Source organism: Haliotis rufescens, unplaced genomic scaffold, assembly GCF_023055435.1.
Source record: "Haliotis rufescens isolate VD_foot unplaced genomic scaffold, xgHalRufe1.0.p SCAF_5, whole genome shotgun sequence".
Taxonomy (NCBI): Eukaryota; Metazoa; Mollusca; class Gastropoda; order Lepetellida; family Haliotidae; genus Haliotis; species Haliotis rufescens.
The window spans coordinates 58245335-58267443 of record NW_025964223.1 but is presented as its reverse complement, the minus strand read 5'-3'; the positions used below and the strand labels follow the sequence as shown (position 1 = coordinate 58267443).

The 22109-nt window shown below is 42.6% G+C and overlaps 1 protein-coding gene across 1 annotated transcript; it reads left to right on the top strand.

The window, feature by feature from the left end:
* Position 1: 1 nt before the first annotated feature.
* Positions 2-20652, top strand: LOC124140362 (kinesin-like protein KIF25). The gene is made up of 14 exons (XM_048384680.1): positions 2-178; positions 2810-2998; positions 5479-5617; positions 6278-6381; positions 9720-9808; positions 9908-9950; positions 10438-10490; positions 12236-12310; positions 13553-13702; positions 14892-15053; positions 16540-16721; positions 17305-17475; positions 19033-19188; positions 19797-20652. The coding sequence occupies exons 1-14, from the start codon at positions 110-112 to the stop codon at positions 20027-20029; spliced, it is 1815 nt and encodes a 604-aa protein (XP_048240637.1). The 5' UTR covers positions 2-109; the 3' UTR covers positions 20030-20652.
* Positions 20653-22109: the final 1457 nt, after the last annotated feature.

The window sequence follows — 22109 nt, the reverse complement described above, 5'->3', positions numbered from 1 at the left end:
GTCTGGAAAGACGTAAATATCCGCTATGGCGGCGAAATCCGAAATTGTCTGAGCTTGTCAGATTCACAATATTTGAGATACTCGGCTTCGTTCACGTATTTAAACGGTCATGCCTTTGGGATTAGACAGAAGTCATTTTCTAACGGGGAAAGTGAAAGAACAAGACATTCAGTTGAGAGTGAGTACCAATCAACCTTGGTTTGCAACTTCTACTACAGGTTTTGCCGCTGAAGCTGGTTTGAGGCTTGACCACTGTTGACATTAGCTACGATCACTTTGACAGCCCTTCCGTTCATCGTTAATTACCAGCTGTTCACTACGAACTCACCACCTTACAGCTGGTCGTGATGAATAGCCAGATTAAGATACAGATACCTGTTCATACACTCAGTTTTCTAGACTGAATGAAAAAAATCAGAATGATTTGAAACTAGATTTTCAAAATTATTAATGACATGGAGTACTGCTGTTTACCGGGTGCACTTTTTCAGATCCAATTACCATTGTGGGGACTCGAACACGCTTCGTCGGCTCACTGGCTTGGCTAATTAACGCGTTAATTAGTCGACGCTCTACTGCTGGACCACATGCACAAGGCCTATTACATATGTAATCAGTGCTCGTTTAACAGGTCATTAGTACCTCTTTAACGCGCTTCGCAATTAAATAAACAATACATTTTTCATGCATGTGACATCACGCTCTGCCCTCCCATTCATTCTTTTCTTGAAGCCACACACGCCATAGTTTGTATCAACATGACGAACCAATTGAGCAATGCTATGGTGTATGTCGATGTGTTTCGCATCACGCTTGATGCGATAACTCTCGTGATTATTCTAATCGAATAACCTGGATTGACGCTTTGAAAAGGTAATAATTTATGGCTAACCCTTGCCCTAAGCAGGCTAACCCTAAGGATCGAAAAGGGATATTGGATCGAAAAGGCGTGAGCCACGGTAACGGAATAGCGAGACAGCGGACGCGTTATAATGCGGTAACTGAGCGGATGGTAGCGCTCGGGCTGTGCCCGGTAAACTGCATTGTTGCCTAAAGACACAAAAACTCCCATAACAAATAGATAATACATCTTGAATTTGTTTAGAATGTCCTAGTGTCATTTGTTTTCTGCATAATTATTGTGGATTCTCTTGATATCTCCTTCTCAGGCATCCTCATTGGAATGTTTGATATTTCCCCATGTTGGTATCTGCCTATGAGTTGGTTTGTTGTTTAATACCGCACTCAGCAATATTCCAGCTATATGACGGTGGTCTGTAAATGATCCAGTCTGGACCAGACATTCCAGTGATTAACATCATGAGCATCACAAAAATAGGAGAGAATGCAATACACCCGACATCTTCCGCCATTTTTCCCATGGGATGTGCACAAGCTCATTCCTTAGTAACGGTACAAGTTTTCAGATGCCATTTTTTCACCTCGCTAAAATAACAAGGGGTTTGTGGGGCTTGCCCTCCGCTCAATGGCTTGAATTAAATGCTTTCGGATGTCTCCCAATGAGGATATCTCCCTATGTGGAAATCTGCCCATGTGGAAATCTGTCGATGAGGGTATCTCCCTATGTGGATATCTCCCCAGAAGCATAGCTACTTCCCTATGACACATGTGAAGATCCGGGTTAGAATAGGTCTTCAGCGACCCATGCTTGTTGTAAAAGGTGACTAACAGGATCAGGTAATCAGACTCGCTAACTTGGTTGATGCATGTCATTGTATCCCAATTGTGTTGATCAAAGCTCATGATATCAATCACTGGATTGTCTGGTCTGGACTCGATTATTTACAGGCCGCTTTCATATAGCTGGAATATTCCTGTGTGGTGTTTAACAACAAACAAACTAACAAAACCTCCCTATGAGGATATCTCTCTATGACGATATCTTCCTTTGAGAAGGTTTCAATATTCTTTTGTTAAATGGGTAATGTATTCCACAATTTTATGCAAGGTGGTATTAACAAGGATTCAGAAATCTTTGTGTGTAAATACTATAAATAATAAGGGCTTGGTTATATTATGAGCAGTTCTAAGGTTGCATGTTATGTTTGCCCCGACAGAGTGAGGTACTAGATCGTTAAGGTTTGACAGTATCACACTGTTAAATATTTTATAAAACAAACACAGTTTAAGTTGCCCTGTAGGATTCAAGGTACTAAATCGTTAAGGTTTGACAGTATCACATTGTTAAATATTTTATAAAAAAAAACACAGTTTACGTTGCCCTGTAGGATTCAAGGTACTAAATCGTTAAGGTTTGACAGTATCACATTGTTAAATATTTTATAAAACAAACACAGTTTACGTTGCCCTGTAGGATTCAAGGTACTAAATCGTTAAGGTTTGACAGTATCACATTGTTAAATATTTTATAAAACAAACACAGTTTACGTTGCCCTGTAGGATTCAAGGTACTAAATCGTTAAGGTTTAACAGTATCACATTGTTAAATATTTTATAAAACAAACACAGTTTATGTTGCCCTGTAGGATTCAAGGTACTAAATCGTAAAGGTTTGACAGTATCACATTGTTAAATATTTTATAAAACAAACACAGTTTACGTTGCCCTGTAGGATTCAAGGTACTAAATCGTTAAGGTTTGACAGTATCACATTGTTAAATATTTTATAAAACAAACACAGTTTACGTTGCCCTGTAGGATTCAAGGTACTAAATCGTTAAGGTTTGACAGTATCACATTGTTAAATATTTTATAAAACAAACACAGTTTACGTTGCCCTGTAGGATACATGCTCATGATTTGTGTCAATGACATTTCTTTCTTTCAGAAAAAACAGGAAAGAATAGCTTCACTAGAAACAGAAAATGCTATGCTGTACCTGAAACTAGCTCAGCTGAGGGGGGAAGTGCAGAGCTCCAGGGAAGGGCTGACAGATGTGGCAGCTAAGTATGAAGCAGAGAGAAGGTTCAGGAGTAAAGTGTCAGACAAGGCTTCCAAGTTCAAACAGGAAATAGAGGTACGTAATTTGGACTACTTACTTACACTGTCCGATAGAACCAGCAACAGGAAGTAACCAGAGAGTCACCGTTTGTCATTAAGGGGCTAAAACAAGGAATTGTCTCCTCAGAGTCAGTATTTTGTGTCCGAGTGGAGTATCCATGTAAAACCGCGGCATGGTATCTCAATGGGCTTGCACTAAGACACTGGCGTCAGCTCAGACTAGTACAGGCAGCTGCACACATGCGTACACATCATATACAAGTGCAGTTATCTTGAATGAGACGTTAAACCCCATTTCACCACAACTTACCACCAGGTACAGTCCCTTTGACTACAAATGAGAACAATGAATTGCAAAATCAGGAATAGTCTATTAAATGTCAACATGGCAATGAATACCCTGTACCCTAAACTATCTGTTGTTTGTTACTTTTATTCCCATCACTGATAAAAATTGTTTAAGAAACTATTATGTTCAAGTTGACATGTTGAACGGAGGGGGGGACAATGGTAGGAGGAACAGTGCGAACATGCACTGCATGTGCTACACAACGGTTCAAGGCAAGACAGCAAAAGAGGCATCGTCTCATGATAATTTTAATCGCAATCTGACTCATTCATGTCACAGACCTCATCGTCGGAATTGCTTGTGTCAGTGCTGTTGGTCACAACTATAGGTGGGACTGTTGCTTGCTGAAGTCCATAACATGACTAGTATGTTGACTCTCGTTGACGACTTGGGTAACGCAACTCTGCCATGCTTCCACTGTTACCCGACCAAGGGATTCATTTACTAGCTTTTCAACATCCTGCAATTGTTCAACGTTGTCTTTGATGATACCCCATATTAACTCTATTGGGTTCAGATCTCAGTGGTAAATCAGCGTGACCTTAACGTTTGATGTAATGGTCAACCACATACACAGGCTCGGGCATGTTACATTTGATGGTTTCATAGAGTTGTGGAGGAAAGGTCATATTCGTCCTTTGCAGCCACGTCGCCATATCACCTTTCAGGGCCTTGCTGTCTTGATCCTGCATACTGTGATATGCTGCATTGTCCATGATGATAAGGGATTTGGCAGGCAAAGCAGAGACCAGTTTATTTTCACCCACTCCAGAAATACCTGCCGTTTATATCTGTGTGGTAGACCATGTTGTCCTTGTCCTTGGCTCACTGCCTGGGAGAAAACCCTGACTAGCACATCCAGCATGGAGATCGATAAGTCTTTCACCTTTTCCCATTGGTCACTTTCTCCCGGACTCCTTACAGTCCCCGCCGGGTACCCACTGACTGCTGGCTGTGTGAGAGGCATTTACCCACGTCTCAGCTGGGAAAACAGGATCATATCCTTCTTCACGTTTCTGCTTGATAGTTCGAGGATAATGATTTGGAGACGAAGGATGTCAGATCATTCACATAACACAGCCCAATTTTCACCACATGTCTTTTGGTATCTGCATCCAAATGTATGCAAAAGCTGCCATAGCTTGTATTTTGTAACAATTAAATCATGTTCAGGTTCAAGGTATTCCGTCAAGAGTCTTGGTGACATGTACAAATTTTCTGAATGTAGTTTAACAATTGCACGTCTGACATGATTTTTCTGAAAACTGTCAAATTTATCAACTCTACATGATTTTGATATGCTCCCCACTTGCATTGCCTGATTGCTGGAGTCCCCTTAACAGGCATCATTTTTCAGCTTGTTTGGAGACACACCAAGAGCTTTAGAAGCTTGTTTCAAGCATTTATTAATGGCAGAAAATGCTTTTCCTCTTTCTGCTTCACACTGAAAGAAATCATATACCTTAAGAATGAACTGTTTCACATCAGCTAAGTAGCGCAACTTGTCAGTCAACAATGATGGATACTATGCAGCACGTGTAGTGCGTGATTGCGCTGTTCCTTCTGACGTTGTGCCCCCCTCCGTTCAAGATGTACACATAAGATGTACATCAAGATGTCAACTTGTACACATAACAACATGATAGCTTCTTAAACAACTTTTTCCATCAGACTGGTGCTCACACTTTCAACCTATGGTTTGTATGGTCCAGGATTGCTGTAATATTTCATCACATGGAATTAGCTACAGTTCATTTGATATATTTAAATCGCTCACCAGCTTGTATGCTTGCTGGCAAATTATAAGCAAATCAGATACTGGTCACCATTACCCCTGATCTTTGACTTCGAGTGTATAAAGTATGAAGATTAACATAATGAAACCCACTGTCGGTTTCTTTGCCTTTCCTATGTGTGTGTTGTGAGTATTGCATGTATTCATGGTTCTGATCTCTGCTGGGGCGGTCGGGTAGCCAAGTGGTTAAAGCGTTCGCTCGTCACACTGAAAACCCAGGTTTGATTCCCGACATGGGTACAATATGTGAAGCCCATTTCTTTTGTCCCCCGACGTGATATTGCTGGAATATTGCTAAAAGCGGCGTAAAACCATACTCACTCATTCACTCACTCATTGATCTCTGCTGTAGTTGCTGAGAGAGGGGATGGGACAAGTGATGAATGTAGCCAGTAGGATGCCGGAGCAGTTCCAGTCTCACATCGACCACGCCAGTGCTGTCGTCAGACAACACAGACAGGTGTACCAGGATCATTCCTCTAGTCTCTCAGGTAAACTTTCTCACTTGTAGCTCGGCTAGGCACTTGTAGCTTAAGTAATCACTTGTAGCTTAAGTAATCACTTGTAGCTCGGCTAGGCACGTGTAGCTTAAGTAATAACTTGAAGCTCGGCTAGGCACTTAAAGCTTAAGTAATCACTTGTAGCTCAGCTAGGCACTAAAAAGCTTAAGTAATCACTTGTAGCTCAGCTAGGCACTTAAAGCTTAAGTAATCACTTGTAGCTCAGCCAGGCACTTAAACCTTAAGTAATCACTTGTAGCTCAGCCAGGCACTTAAACCTTAAGTTATCACTTGTACCTTAAGTAATCACTTGTAGCTCAATTAGGCACTTAAACCTTAAGTAATCACTTGTAGCTCAGCCAGGCACTTAAGCCTTAAGTAATCCCTTGTAGCTCAGCCAGGCACTTAAACTTTAAGTAATCACTTATACCTTAAGTAATCACTTGTAGCTTAAGTAATCACTTGTAGCTCAACTAGGCACTTAAAGCTTAAGTTTTCAATTGTAGCTCAGGTAAGTAATTATTGCTCAGATAAATACTTGTAGCTCAGGTAAATACTTGTAGTTTAGAAATATGCAGGTGTAATATCTTTTATTATGACACAATGTTACCATGGCTACAGGACAAGTGCGTAATAGATGTATGATAACAGTGTTACAGGACCAGGTTTTGGTGCTACAAGCTGCACTGCAGGACGTTACAGACAGGCACGGGAAGGAGAAGAAGAGGAGACAGGCACTACACAACACACTCATGGTGAGGCACTACACAACACACTCACGGTGAGGCACTACACAACACATTTACGGTGAGGCACTACTCAACACACTCATGGTGAGGCACTACACAACACACTCATGGTGAGGCACTACACAACACTCACGGTGAGGCACAACACAACACACTCATGGTGAGGCACTACACAACACACTCATGTTGAGGCACTACACAACACACTCATGGTGAGGCACTACACAACACACTCACGGTGAGGCACTACACAACACACTCATGTTGAGGCACTACACAACACACTGACGGTGAGGCACTACACAACACACTCATGGTGAGGCACTACACAACACACTCATGTTGAGGCACTACACAACACACTCATGGTGAGGCACTAAACAACACACTCATGTTGAGGCACTACACAACACACTCATGGTGAGGCACTACACAACACACTCATGGTGAGGCACTACACAACACACTCACAGTGAGGCACTGCACAACACACTCATGGTGAGGCACTAAACAACACACTCATGGTGAGGCACTACACAACACACTCATGGTGAGGCACTACACAACACACTCATGGTGAGGCACAACACAACACACTCATGGTGAGGCACTCAACAACACTCACGGTTAGGCACTAAACAACACACTCACGGTGAGGCACTACACAACACACTCATGGTGAGGCACTACACAACACACTCATGGTGAGGCACTACACAACACACTTACGTTGAGGCACTACACAACACACTCACGGTGAGGCACTACACAACACACTCACGGTGAGGCACTACACAACACACTCATGGTGAGGCACAACACAACACACTCATGGTGAGGCACTACACAACACATTCACGGTGAGGCACTACACAACACACTCATGGTGAGGCACTACACAACACACTCATGGTGAGGCACAACACAACACACTCACGGTGAGGCACTACACAACACACTCATGGTGAGGCACAACACAACACACTCATGGTGAGGCACTCAACAACACTCACGGTTAGGCACTACACAACACACTCACGGTGAGGCACTACACAACACACTCATGGTGAGGCACTACACAACACACTCATGGTGAGGCACTACACAACACACTCATGGTGAGGCTCTACACAACACACTCATGGTGAGGTACTACACAACAACACTCACGGTGAGGCACTACACAACACACTCACGGTGAGGCACTACACAACACACTCATGGTGAGGCACAACACAACACACTCACGGTGAGGCACTACACAACACACTCACGGTGAGGCACTACACAACACACTCATTGTGAGGCACTACACAACACACTCATGGTGAGGCACTACACAACACACTGACGGTGAGGCACTACACAACACACTCATGGTGAGGCACTACACAACACACTCATGGTGAGGCACTACACAACACACTGACGGTGAGGCACTACACAACACACTCATGGTGAGGCACTACTCAACACACTCATGGTGAGGCACTACACAACACACTCACGGTGAGGCACTACTCAACACACTCATGGTGAGGCACTACACAACACACTCATGGTGAGGCACAACACAACACACTCATGGTGAGGCACTACACAACACATTCACGGTGAGGCACTACACAACACACTCATGGTGAGGCACTACACAACACACTCATGGTGAGGCACAACACAACACACTCATGGTGAGGCACTACACAACACACTCATGGTGAGGCACAACACAACACACTCATGGTGAGGCACTCAACAACACTCACGGTTAGGCACTACACAACACACTCATGGTGAGGCACTACACAACACACTCATGGTGAGGCACTACACAACACACTCATGATGAGGCTCTACACAACACACTCATGGTGAGGTACTACACAACAACACTCACGGTGAGGCACTACACAACACACTCACGGTGAGGCACTACACAACACACTCATGGTGAGGCACAACACAACACACTCACGGTGAGGCACTACACAACACACTCACGGTGAGGCACTACACAACACACTCATGGTGAGGCACTACACAACACACTCATGGTGAGGCACTACACAACACACTGACGGTGAGGCACTACACAACACACTCATGGTGAGGCACTACACAACACACTCATGGTGAGGCACTACACAACACACTGACGGTGAGGCACTACACAACACACTCATGGTGAGGCACTACTCAACACACTCATGGTGAGGCAGTACACAACACACTCACGGTGAGGCACTACTCAACACACTCACGGTGAGGCACTACACAACACACTCACGGTGAGGCACTACACAACACACTCATGGTGAGGCACTACACAACACACTCATGGTGAGGCACTACACAACACACTCATGGTGAGGTACTACACAACACACTCACGGTGAGGCACTACACAACACAATCACGGTGAGGCACTACACAACACACTCATGGTGAGGCACAACACAACACACTCACGGTGAGGCACTACACAACACACTCACTGTGAGGCACTACACAACACACTCACGGTGAGGCACTACACAACACACTCATGGTGAGGCACTACACAACACACTCACGGTGAGGCACTACACAACACACTCACGGTGAGGCACTACTCAACACACTCACGGTGAGGCACTACACAACACACTCATGTTGAGGCACTACACAACACACTCATGGTGAGGCACTAAACAACACACTCATGTTGAGGCACTACACAACACACTCATGGTGAGGCACTACACAACACACTCATGGTGAGGCACTACACAACACACTCATGGTGAAGCACTACACAACACACTCATGGTGAGGCACAACACAACACGCTCATGGTGAGGCACTACACAACACACTCACGGTGAGGCACTACACAACACACTCATGGTGAGGCACTAAACAACACACTCATGTTGAGGCACTACACAACACACTCATGGTGAGGCACTACACAACACACTCATGTTGAGGCACTACACAACACACTCATGTTGAGGCACTACACAACACACTCATGGTGAGGCACAACACAACACGCTCATGGTGAGGCACTACACAACACACTCATGGTGAGGCACTACACAACACACTCATGGTGAGGCACTACACAACACACTCACAGTGAGGCACTACACAACACAGAGTGAAGTGTAACAAGACATTTGTACTTTTATCAAATCAACCATACACTGTTTCCCAATGTTTTTCAAGAACTAAACCCCTATGTGTGATATATACATCGTTACTCAGTTCTCCATTGTGTGTGAGATATACGCTGTTAGTCTGTACTCCTGTGTGTGAGATATACAGCGTTAGTCTGTCCATTGTTTCCCCTTGTTTGTCAGGAACTGCGAGGAAACATCCGTGTCCACTGTCGGGTCCGACCACTCATGGAGTTCGACTGCGGAAATGAAGATGTGTCAACTCTTGGAAGGTAAGCCCTTTCATCATTAATAACAGTAACAATTTAAACCATGCACTTTTTTATGTAAGTTTTGTGTATACTGAAGTATGTTTGTTTTGTTTTCCACAGGTCTGGCGCAAAATCAGAAGTTGTGGTCCACTTTTATGATGATGTGAGCATTGAGAGTGTATTCATGGGAGTGTGTTACAAATTGTAAATAGTTGCTCATGTCAAATTGTTTCAAGTAACACGGAGACTGACATACTAACAGATGGTCCAGAGGATAAGGAGGGTTTTCATTGTGTCGTTATCTGGATGCTAATATCTTACAACATGTATCATGATATAACTTTTTTCATATAAGGCCACAATAAATTAATTATCCTTAGTTTTTGAAAATTTGAATTGGAAGGCAGTTTTGTTTTTGTTTTGGAAACAACCATTTTTAAGGTATCTGTGTACGTTAACAGCTGACAGATGTGATTCGGATGAAAAGTAAATGTTTGGGCTAGGGGGATGATATATTTTGTGAAGGAGACCGAGAAATGGACACACAAGAGGGGGATGAAAGTCTTATAATTACTTTTTTATGCCAAATATCTTACATGCAATATCTTATACAGTATCTTATATACATGCAATATTTACTCTGTCTACAGGAGAATGTGTGTATTAGGACAGCTAAACACAACAAAGTCTTTGAATTTGAAAGGTACGTGCCTTCTTACATGTTTTATTGCAATAGTTAAGATCTGACAGTGTTTCATAAACTGAATTTATGTTTCTTTTGATTAATCTTACATAGAACTGTTAACCTGTCTTTGATGGAGAGAAATTGATGGGGTCCATATGGCTCGTGCATGGCCCCAAGTGTTGGAGAGAAATCGATGGGGTCCATGTGTCTTATGAATGGCCCTAAGTGTTGGAGAGAAATTGATGGTGGTCCATATGGCTCATGAATGGCCCCAAGTGTTGGAGAGAAATCGATGGGGTCCATATGGCACATGAATGGCCCCAAGTGTTGGAGAGAAATCGATGGGGTCCATATGGCTCATGAATGGCCCCAAGTGTTGGAGAGAAATCGATGGGTTTCCATGTGGCTCATGAATGGCCCCAAGTGTTGGAGAGAAATCGATGGGGTCCGTATGTCTTATGAATGGCCCCAAGTGTTGGAGAGAAATCGATGGGGTCCATATGTCTTATGAATGGCCCCAAGTGTTGGAGAGAAATCGATGGGGTCCATGTGTCTTATGAATGGCCCCAAGTGTTGGAGAGAAATCGATGGGGTCCATATGGCACATGAATGGCCCCAAGTGTTGGAGAGAAATCGATGGGGTCCATGTGGCTCATGAATGGCCCCAAGTGTTGGAGAGAAATCGATGGGGTCCATATGGCTCATGAATGGCTCCAAGTGTTGGAGAGAAATCGATGGGGTCCATGTGGCTCATGAATGGCCCCAAGTGTTGGAGAGAAATCGATGGGTTTCCATGTGGCTCATGAATGGCCCCAAGTGTTGGAGAGAAATCGATGGGGTCCATATGGCTCATGAATGGCCCCAAGTGTTGGAGAGAAATCGATGGGGTCCATATGGCTCATGAATGGCCCCAAGTGTTGGAGAGAAATCAATGGGGTCCATATGGCTCATGAATGGCCCCAAGTGTTGGAGAGAAATCGATGGGGTCCATATGGCTCATGAATGGCCCCAAGTGTTGGATCTGATTCTCACAATAACTGGTACATGCCGGTCAAGCTGAAACATGAGGTTTGCATGTATATGCTGTGATGTGGTGATTAATCTAGAGTTAGGCTGTAATGATTCACTGATACCTACGATATCATCGATACTTAGGTGCACACTATACTTGAATGGGCAGTATGTGAGAGCATGATACGCTATAATAGAACAGGAACTAATAGAGTTACATCCCATAATAGCAGAAGTAGTATAGCGCCACCTGTAGGCATGGCAGACCACGAGGACATGGGGACTGAGGGGAAGCCGACTAACTGTTACATATAACACCATCCCTTCATTTAAAACTGTTTTTTTTCTTGTGGTTTCCTTTGTTAAAGTTTTTGAGATAACAATAAATAAATGTACGAAGAAAGAGGTTTTAGAGCTGTATTTCAGTGATTTCATCATTTCTCACTATTTGATGTGGTGTGATACCAATAGTATCGTCAGTCCGTATCGTGATATGAATCGTAACACAAGATGCGATACTCTGCTCTATAGTGATGTATTGTTTGTTTGTTTGTTGTTTAATGCCGCACTCAGCAATATTACAGCTATATGACAGTGGTCTGTAAATAATCGAGTCTGGACCAGGCAATCCAGTGATTGACATCATGAGCATCGATCCACGCAATTGAGATACAATGACATGTTTCAACCAAGTCAGCTATAGTGATGTGTTTGATGGGCATTCTGACAATTTGACTTTCTTCCATTTTCAGGGTATATTCCCCAGATGAGAAACAAGCTCATGTGTTTGATGAAGTTCAGCCCATGCTGACTTCACTGCTTGATGGGTGAGTTGGTTGTACAGAATTCCTGGGTCACATCAACGACAGTAATTCTACCTCAGCCGTGAATTTCTCCTGTTATAGCCATGTGTGTGACCGCCTCCGTGGTCTAGTGGTAGAGCGTCCGCCCAGAGAGCGGAAGGTCCGGGGTTTGATCCCCGACCGCATCATACCAAAAGACGTTAAAAGATGGTACTTGTTGTTACCCTGTCTGGCGCTCAGCATTAAGGGGCTAAAACAAGGACTGGTCGGCTCGGAGTCAGTATACTGTGTCTGAGTGGGGTATTCATGTTAAACTGTGGCATGGTATCTCAGTGAGCTAGCACTATAAATCGGCATCAGTCCGGACTAGTACAAGCAGCCACACAAACACACACGTACATGCATGTCGCTATATAAGTGCAATAATCTTGGACGCGACGTAAAACCTCATTTCACCTCACCTCACCATGTGTGTACAATGGAGCAGTCTGAAGCAGTGTTCCATTCATTTCTAATTTGTTTTGATTGATTTGATTCCAATCATGTGCATGATTAGAGTAGATTCCACAGAGAGTATCAAATGGGTAGCAGTTGAACAACTATTTATTTGACTTGATTAATTAACCAATAATCTGCTAATTAATAGATATGGATTGATAGTGCTTCAAAGGAACACACTTAATACAGGAATGTTTGATATTAGGAACTTGGTAATGATTTGAAATATTCTTTATATTTATCATGTCACAAACATAGAATTTTACCTTACCCTACAAAATTAGGGGTCCAGGAGATCCCGAATTACTAATTTCTTGGGTCCACACAGGAATTATGAGGGTCCTGTAATGTAATGAAATAGTACAGTGTCCTGTACTGTAAGATGTAATCATTACATTAAGTACAGGAAGTGTATATTTTTTGTCAAGAATTTGGTACAATGAATATAATGTGCGTGCCTTGGGAAACAAAATATATTTTCTGAGTCCATTCTATACATATGTGCGTACTGGAAGCACATTTCTACGTCATGTAAAACCCTGCACAAACACCTGTAGTCAAATACTGTAACATACATATCACACTTACATATTCTCTGTTGATAACAACACTTCTAATTGTACCATTTATCACGTTCATATCAACAGGATATATTTTTCTGTTTTTGTGCAATAAAAAACATACCGTTTATCAAAAATGTCTGTTAGTATAATTAGAGGACTATAGAGCCAGGTGTTGAGTGTTGATTGTCTCCATGTTCTGCCGCAGCTACAACGTGTCCATCATGGCGTACGGTCAGACTGGCAGTGGCAAGACACACACCATGCTGGGGAGTCACCGCAACGACGACTACCACCCATCTAACGACATGCACCCCGACGAGGGGGTCATACCCAGGGCCACACGCGAGCTCTTCAGGTAGGGACATCGTGTACAGGAAGACCTTATCGGGTACGGATGTCGTGCATGGGGGGGAGCTCTTCAGGGAGGGATATCATGCATGGGGGGAGCTCATCGGGTAGGTACATCGTGTACAGGAAGAGTTTATCGGGTAGGGACATCGTGCATGGGGGGAACTCATTGGGTTGGGACATTGTGCACAGGGGGGAGCTCATTGGGTAGGGACATCGTGCATGGGGGGAGCTTATCGGGTAGGGATATCGTGCATGGGGGGGGCTCATCAGGTAGGTACATCGTGCATGGGGGGAGCTCATCGGGTAGGTACATCGTGCATGGGGGGAGCTCATCGGGTAGGGACATCGTGCATGGGGGGGAGCTCTTCAGGGAGGGATATCATGCATGGGGGGAGCTCATCGGGTAGGGACATCGTGCATTGGGGGAGCTCATCGGGTAGGGACATCTCGCATGGGGGGAGCTTATCGGGTAGGGACATTGTGCACATGGGGGAGCTCATTGGGTAGGGACATCGTGCATGGGGGGAGCTAATCGGGTAGGGACATCGTGCATGGGGGGGAGCTCATCGGGTAGGGACATCGTGCATGGGGGCAGCTTATCGGGTAGGGACATCGTGCATGGGGGGAGCTCTTCAGGTAGGGACATCGTGCAAGGGAGGAGTTCCTGAAGGATCAACATCGTCTCGTGCAGTATTTGTTTAACCAATATCAGCAGTATTGTTATTTACTATATCTTCATAAACCATGAAGACAGATATTTTATATTCCACCATGATGATAATCATGATAATGAGTTCTAATTCCATTGATTGAGTTAAATATATTCCCTGGACTAATATCAGAGTTATAATCCTTTTGACTGATATCTGAATTATATTTAACGAGATTGATCCAAATTATTTTTAACTAGACTGATAACCAAGTTATATTTTCAATACTAATATCAGTGTTATATTTCCCTTGACTGCTATCCAAGTTATATTTCCTTTGACTGATATGTATATATATTTCCCTAGATTGATATCCAAATTATATTTAATTAGACTGATAACTGAGTTATATTTCCCAACACTTATATCGGCATTATATTTCCCTAGACTGATATCTGAGTTATATTTCCCTGGATTGTTGTTCCCTTGACAAATTTCAGCATCATATTTCCCTAGACTGATATCCAAGTTATATTTCCCTAGATTGATATCAGAAAAGCCTCCTGGAACACACTCCCTGGAGGTATCGGTTGTGGAGATCTACAACAACGACATCCGAGACCTACTGAGTCGTGACACCAATGTGAAACACGATGTGGTCACCGGATCTGACGGTCTCCTCAGCCTGCCCACCATTACCTCCAAGTAAGACGACTGTACTGTGTCATGACAGTGTCACAGTTGAAGATTTATACCAACCAACTTACGGGAAATGACATGATACTTATGGAAATGATTTTCTCTGGTAATGTGTTTTTGTTAGAACGGAGGCGGGTATTACCGATGATGTGGCATTTACCGATGGATTTATAAATCCCATCTTAAACATGTTATTCATACACATTTACCATCATAAATGCGCATGTCAATAGTTAGTATTCTTTCTCTTCCGGAATGAACCTTCGATTGCCAAAAAGTACGTACTGTCAATCCATAACAATCGATGTGCGACAGACATGGCCTCCTTGAACTCTGACCCCCTAAGTGACATAAATATTCATGACCTACATTGCCCATAAGCCAATCATATCTTGCTGTAGTTGGGTAATCTAAGGAATTTTGAAACAAGCTATAGTCCTTCGACGTCTTCTCGTCACATTACCACATTGATATTATTTTGGGATTTACACTTTTAGGATTTCATAAATCTATCTTTAGCACTACACACAGGTACTAATTACTTAAAGGTGTGAGTTCAATTTAAATTATCTGTAATTGCCGACCGAAGTCATCGGCAGACCCACCCTTCATCGGTAAATGCTGAACTTCTGGTTTGCGTTTTCGTGCTGTGTTACGAACCCACTACACAAAAAATAAGGCCACACTTCATATTGTGGTAATAGAGTTGACTGAAAACAGATTTCAGAGAACTCGTTGCCCAAATGCACTTATTTGCATAGGGTTTCCCCCTTACCATATCGGTAATACCCGCCTCCGCTCTATGCATTCTACCTTATCCTGTAAGGCTGGAAAGTTTACTGTAGTACATGCTGATAAATTACTGCTTTATTCACAAGGATAATTTGTAAATGAAATTGTTTTGTTTGTTTGTTAGTTTGTTGTTTAACGCCGCACTCAGCAATATTCCAGCTATATGAAGGCACTCTGTAAATAATCAAATCTGGACCAGACAATCCAGTAATTGATATCATGAATATCGATCCACGCAATAGAGATCGATGACATGCTTCAACCATGTCAGCGAGCCTAACCACCCAATCCCGTAAGTAGCCTCTTACGACAAGCATAGTCGCCTTTTCCAGCTAGCATGGGTTGCTGAAGACCTATTCTACCCAGGATCTTCACGGGTCTTGTAGATGAAATCATATGTTGACCCATAGCATTCAGTTCCCTCACATGGAAAACATAGGTAAGTGAAATAACCCGGAATCCTCACAAGGGGAATATCCACGCAGTGGAACCTTGAATCACCACAGGGTGGAACCCAAGAATCCCTCACAAGGGTGGATTCCAGAATCCCCATGGGGTAGAACCCGGAATCCCCTATGGGTTGAACAACGAATGGATCCCCAATGGATGTGTATCACAAGCTGGTTATTTCACTCTGTGTCCACTTCTGTCTTCTATGCTTAATCATGATGGTCCTATGGGTTTTTTTTATGTGTTGTAGACAAGTATCGACTGTGTATGATGTGATGTGCTTGGTACAGCGAGGTTTGCGGACCCGCCGTGAGTCCGCCACAATGGTCCACGAACACTCTAGTCGCTCCCACCTGGTGGTCACGCTGACTCTCATCAGTCAGGCTCCCAGCTTCTTCGCAGTCGGTGGCGGACCCAAGTCGGATGCCGAAGGTATCAACTTCATGTAGTTTGTTGGCTGAAGTATACATGTCATCAAGACATGGAACTTTTAGGGACCAGGCATTTATTATAGGGATGGGTGGGTCAAAGAGAATCAGGGGAGGGTCATAAAAAATAATACATGTATTTGGGGAGAGTCATGACGAAATGGAATTTGGTAAATAAGATGTAAAGTTCTTTAGTATTTTGTCTTTTCAGGGAAGGTCATGAAAAAGATGTACAAGGACATGGGGAAGGTCATCCATAAATATGACAAGCATTAGGGGAGGGTCATCTTATTTAATGTTTGTAACGTTTCAGGGCTATTCATGCCCCCTCAATTATACACCTGAAAAGTCACCTGATGAAGGGGCAAGTAGCAGCCCTGAAACGTCATTACAATCAGTAAAGAAGTTGTTATCTATCAAAGTTTCATGTCTTCATGTTCTCCCAACTCCTAAATTCCTATCAAAGACTTGTACATGTCATTGAGATTCTTTTCTGAACACTTCTCAGTTCACCAGCTTGATATTTTCTTTTCAAAATAAATGACATAAGAGAATACTGAAATGAATTAGCCCTGTTGGTCTTCTAGAATCTGTGCACCATAAGAAGAGCCGGTCGCAGTCCCTGACCCACTCCTCACTGACTGCAAGTGGTTGGTCAAGTCCTGACCAATCAGGTGCCTCCTCCCTGCCATCCAATCAACAACCAGTCATCCGTACCAAGCTACAACTAGTTGATCTAGCTGGGAGTGAATGTGTTGGTGAGTAGGTTTGTGTCCTAGTGATCTAGTTGGTTGTGTCTCACATATGGCATCTGCCTAGGGGTTACTTATGACATATGTGCTGAATGTATCAATTCATTTTGAAAGCATGTATGTATTGGTGGAGATTCAGATTGGTTTGACTAAGTATGGATCAAGTAAATCTAGTAAATGGGGTGTCATATGTGTTTAAGGGCGATCAATTACCCCGTCCCCTGTTGGGCTTCAATTAATGAGCCATCCCTGGTGTAGTGGCTTCAATTACCCAGTCCCTTGTTGTAGAAGCTTCAATTACCCAGTCCCTTGTTGTAGAAGCTTCATTTACCCAGTCCCCTCGTGTAGGGGCTTCAATTACCCAGTCCCTTGTTGTAGGGGCTTCATTTACCCAGTCCCCTCGTGTAGGGGCTTCAATTACCCAGTCCCCTGTTGTAGGGGCTTGTTACCCAATCCCCAGTCGTAGTGGCTTCAGCTTTTTTCTTCCATCAGTTCTTTGTCTATGCTGTCAGGTTGTTTTTTCAATAAGCTGTTTATCTTCTATCAATTGTCATTCTACTATCAGCTGTTTTGTCTACTGTCGCCTGTTTGTCTGCTATCAATTGTCAGTCTACTATCAGCTGTTTTGTCTACTGTCGCCTGTTTGTCTGCTATCAATTGTCATTCTACTATCAGCTGTTTTGTCTACTGTCGCCTGTTTGTCTGCTATCAATTGTCAGTCTACTATCAGCTGTTTGTCTGCTTGTCTGTTTTATCCAATACCAACTTTTTTCTACTATTAGCCGTTTGTCTGCTATCAATTGTCAGTCTCGTGTCATGTTTGCCTACTATCAGCTATTTGTCTACGGTCAGTTGTTTGTCTACTATCAGCTGTTTATCTAGTATCAGTTGTTTGCCTACTATCAGCTGTTTTTCTACTGTCAGCTGTTTATCTAGTATCAGTTGTTTGTCTACTATCAGCTGTTTTTCTACTGTCAGTTGTTTGTCTACTATCAGCTGTTTGTCTAGTATCAGTTGTTTGCCTACTATCAGCTATTTGTCTACTGTCAGTTGTTTGCCCACTATCAGCTGTTTTTCTACTGTCAGTTGTTTGCCTACTATCAGCTGTTTGTCTACTGTCAGTTGTTTATCTAGTATCAGTTGTTTGCCTACTATCAGCTGTTTGTCTACTGTCAGTTGTTTATCTAGTATCAGTTGTTTGCCTACTATCAGCTGTTTGTCTACTGTCAGTTGTTTATCTAGTATCAGTTGTTTGCCTACTATCAGCTGTTTGTCTACTGTCAGTTGTTTATCTAGTATCAGTTGTTTGCCTACTATCAGCTGTTTGTCTACTGTCAGTTGTCTAGTATCAGTTGTTTGCCTACTATCAGCTGTTTTTCTACTGTCAGTTGTTTATCTAGTATCAGTTGTTTGCCTACTATCAGCTGTTTGTCTACTGTCAGTTGTTTATCTACTATCAGCTGTTTGCCTACTATCAGCTGTTTGTCTACTGTCAGTTGTTTGTCTAGTATCAGTTGTTTGCCTACTATCAGCTATTTGTCTACTAGTGTTGTCTACTTTCAGGGATGTCCGGAGTGAAGGGAGCAGCTCTGCGGGAGGCGTCACACATCAACAAGAGCTTGTCTGCATTAGCCGATGTGCTCGGTGCTCTGTCAGAGAACAGGACCCATGTTCCGTACCGGAACAGCAAACTCACACATCTGCTACAGGACTCCATAGGTAAGTCTGAACCTTATCAAATCCAAGCATTACATACTACTCAAAAAAGTTAAAGAACACCTGGTTCTTTCATATTACTATAGGTAATCTGTCATGGGCAGTTTAACTCTAGCAGTGTGAAAGAATCGGTGTCAAATACCAAGTTAGTCTAGTTTCATGAACTGTCTGAAAATGCAGCCAGTTGGTAAATAAGATTACTTAAAAGTAATAATGCAGTCAGTCAGAAAATTCGCAACTCTTATAATTAATGCAACTAGTTATTTTCAATACCTGTGAAGATCCTGGGTTGAATAGGTCTTCAGCAACTCACTCCTGCCGTAACAGGTGACTATGCTTGTCGTAAGAGACAACTAACGGGATCGGGTGGTCAGGCTTGCTGACTTGGTTGATGCATGTCATCATATCCCAATTCCGTGGTTCGATGCTCATGATGTCAATCACGGGATTGTCTGGTCACGATACTTGAATATTGCTGAGTGCGGCGTTAAACAAAATACAAAGTTATTTTCAAAAGTCTCATGAGCAAGCATGAAGAAATGGTTATTTGTTGTTTTGAGAAACATAGAAGATATTGTTTTCTTCTACTCCCTCGTCTTGCTGTCCCTCAGGTGGTGATGCCAAGCTACTGGTGTTGCTGTGCGTGTCCCCCTCCCAGCGCTATATCACCGAATCACTGCAGTGTCTGGGCTTCGGACAGAGAGCGCGCCAGGTCCAGCGAGGCCCCACCAAGCGCCGACTGCCGACCTCCGCCGAGAAGGTCCACTATGAAGCAAGGTCGAACTCCCCCAAAGCCAGATCCTCCTCAGCTTCAGAAAAGATGATTACAAGCCAGCGATTCTGATGCTCACGAGGGGGCATGGGTGAATCAGTCGTCTAAGAGGCCGCAATTCACAGAGTTGTGTCCTATGATTGTGGTTCACCCTGATTGGTTCAGCACAATACCCGTGGTCATTGGTTACACCATTGTGGTAAACCTCAAATCTGCATCAATTTGGGCTTTGTTCCTCATCAAGCTGTTGTGATATACGTGGAATACTGCCACTTTTAGCCTAACTCAGGCGATTGGGTAGCCTAGTGGTTAAAGCGTTCATTCGTCACGCCAAAGACCCGGGTTCGAGTCCCGACATGGGTACAATGTGTGAAGCCCATTTCTGGTGTTCCCCGCTGTGATATTGCTGGAATATTGCTAAAAGCGGCGAAAAACCATACTCGTCAATTATCCTAACTCACTCACTCACTAACTTTGCTGCTGATGCAGTTCTTCATTTGGAGGAGTGAAGGGGCATGAACAGATGGTGATGACTTGTCAGCTGTTGTTATGGATAATATGTAATCAATCAAATGTTGGCCTTTTGACAATCCTTGAAATAAATAGTTGTTCTTATGATCATGATATGGTTTAAGAAACATGAAAGAAAGATTCTCCTGGGCAATGACTGTAGAACATCCTATTTATTTGTAACTTTTTTCACAAGGAGTGTCCAGATTAACGGGGTCTCATTGTATATGTAGGGTACAGTTAAAAGGAAGACTGCATCAAAGTAGATCCATTTCATGTTTGGCTAGTATTGTGCATATTTATGTCCCCACATACAGAGATCTGTACCTACAGAGAAATGTGCATGGTAAGTCCCAAGATATATGCACAGGCAATCTTTACATTGTTTACCAGCATATTATTAACTGACTTCTTTCTCAATTGAATTTTAAGTTGACATAATGGTCTATTGTACTTTCTCATGTGAAGTTGTGTTACCATATTCGACGTAATAAGCACCCCGCTCTAATAAGCGCCCACAGCGATATTTGCTAATATATTGGCTAGTGAAAAATCCCAAAAAGCACCAGCTCCGATTGTTAAATGTACACAAGACTTATTTATTCTTGTATAATACGTGTGTTATATGCATCCTTAATTATCGGAAATTAAATTCTGGAAAAACATATCTGTCGTATATTTACATTTCAGGCTGTCTGCATAAACCATGAAATTTACGATCTTTCGATTGTATTTCAACAAGATAATATTCTAATAAGAGCCCCCTATTTCTAATTTTGAGAGCACCCTGGGCACTTATTATGTCGAGTACGGTACCTTAAATCATGGTTCACATGATGATGTCACATTCATTACGGATGGGGGTATTTTGTCATCTGACAATTATCCACACACTATCAGCAACAACAATGACATTTTGGAATGCAGAGCAATGGCATGACTTCAAGTAACAACCAAGTAGGGGCTTTGAGAATTTAGAGAAGTAATTTAAATTTTATAAAGTCAACTAATAATTTTTCAGTTTTCCATTGAATATTAATTAATTTCACTACTTCATGAAAATTATACCATATTACAATGTAATCCAAATTGTATATACATGTGTTGAGGTAATGATCTGTTACATTTAAGATTTACTCAGGTGAAGTTGTGTGTTTAATACCCAATGTGATGTGTACGGCTACTGACTGTGATACCCACATGGAAACTGTGATATGATATATTACCAATGATGATAATAAATCCTATGTTTCATACCTGTGTGAAAGTTTTGTGAATATCTATCTCTCCCACATACATACATATCTATCTCTACAGGGATAGTGTCAAATGTTGAATTGTTTATGTTATCTGGCAGATGAATAAGTGTCATCTTTCTCTCTCTCTTACAATTGAGAGAGAGAGAGAAAGAGAATCAGATGTCAGCTTTCTCTCTCTCTTACAATTGAGAGAGAGTGGTCAGCTTTCTGCTTTATTTTTTTACCTGTTTTGAATTGGAAAAGTCGAGTTTAACACAAGAAAAGTCATATCGAACACAAATATTCACCTACTGTTAGGTATCGTATTCAGAGAAAAAGATCTGATATTAATGATGTCGAACTGAACATAACCAGTGGAAATGCACAGAAGTTCTCAGTTTGAA

Excerpts from the sequence above, each read along its gene's own strand:
- LOC124140362 (XM_048384680.1), top strand. The coding sequence starts at position 110 with ATGCCTTTGGGATTAGACAGAAGTCATTTTCTAACGGGGAAAGTGAAA. Across the intron at positions 10,491-12,235 it reads AAAGTCTTTGAATTTGAAAG|GGTATATTCCCCAGATGAGA; the intron begins GTACGTGCCTTC and ends TTCCATTTTCAG. Across the intron at positions 12,311-13,552 it reads CTGACTTCACTGCTTGATGG|CTACAACGTGTCCATCATGG; the intron begins GTGAGTTGGTTG and ends GTTCTGCCGCAG.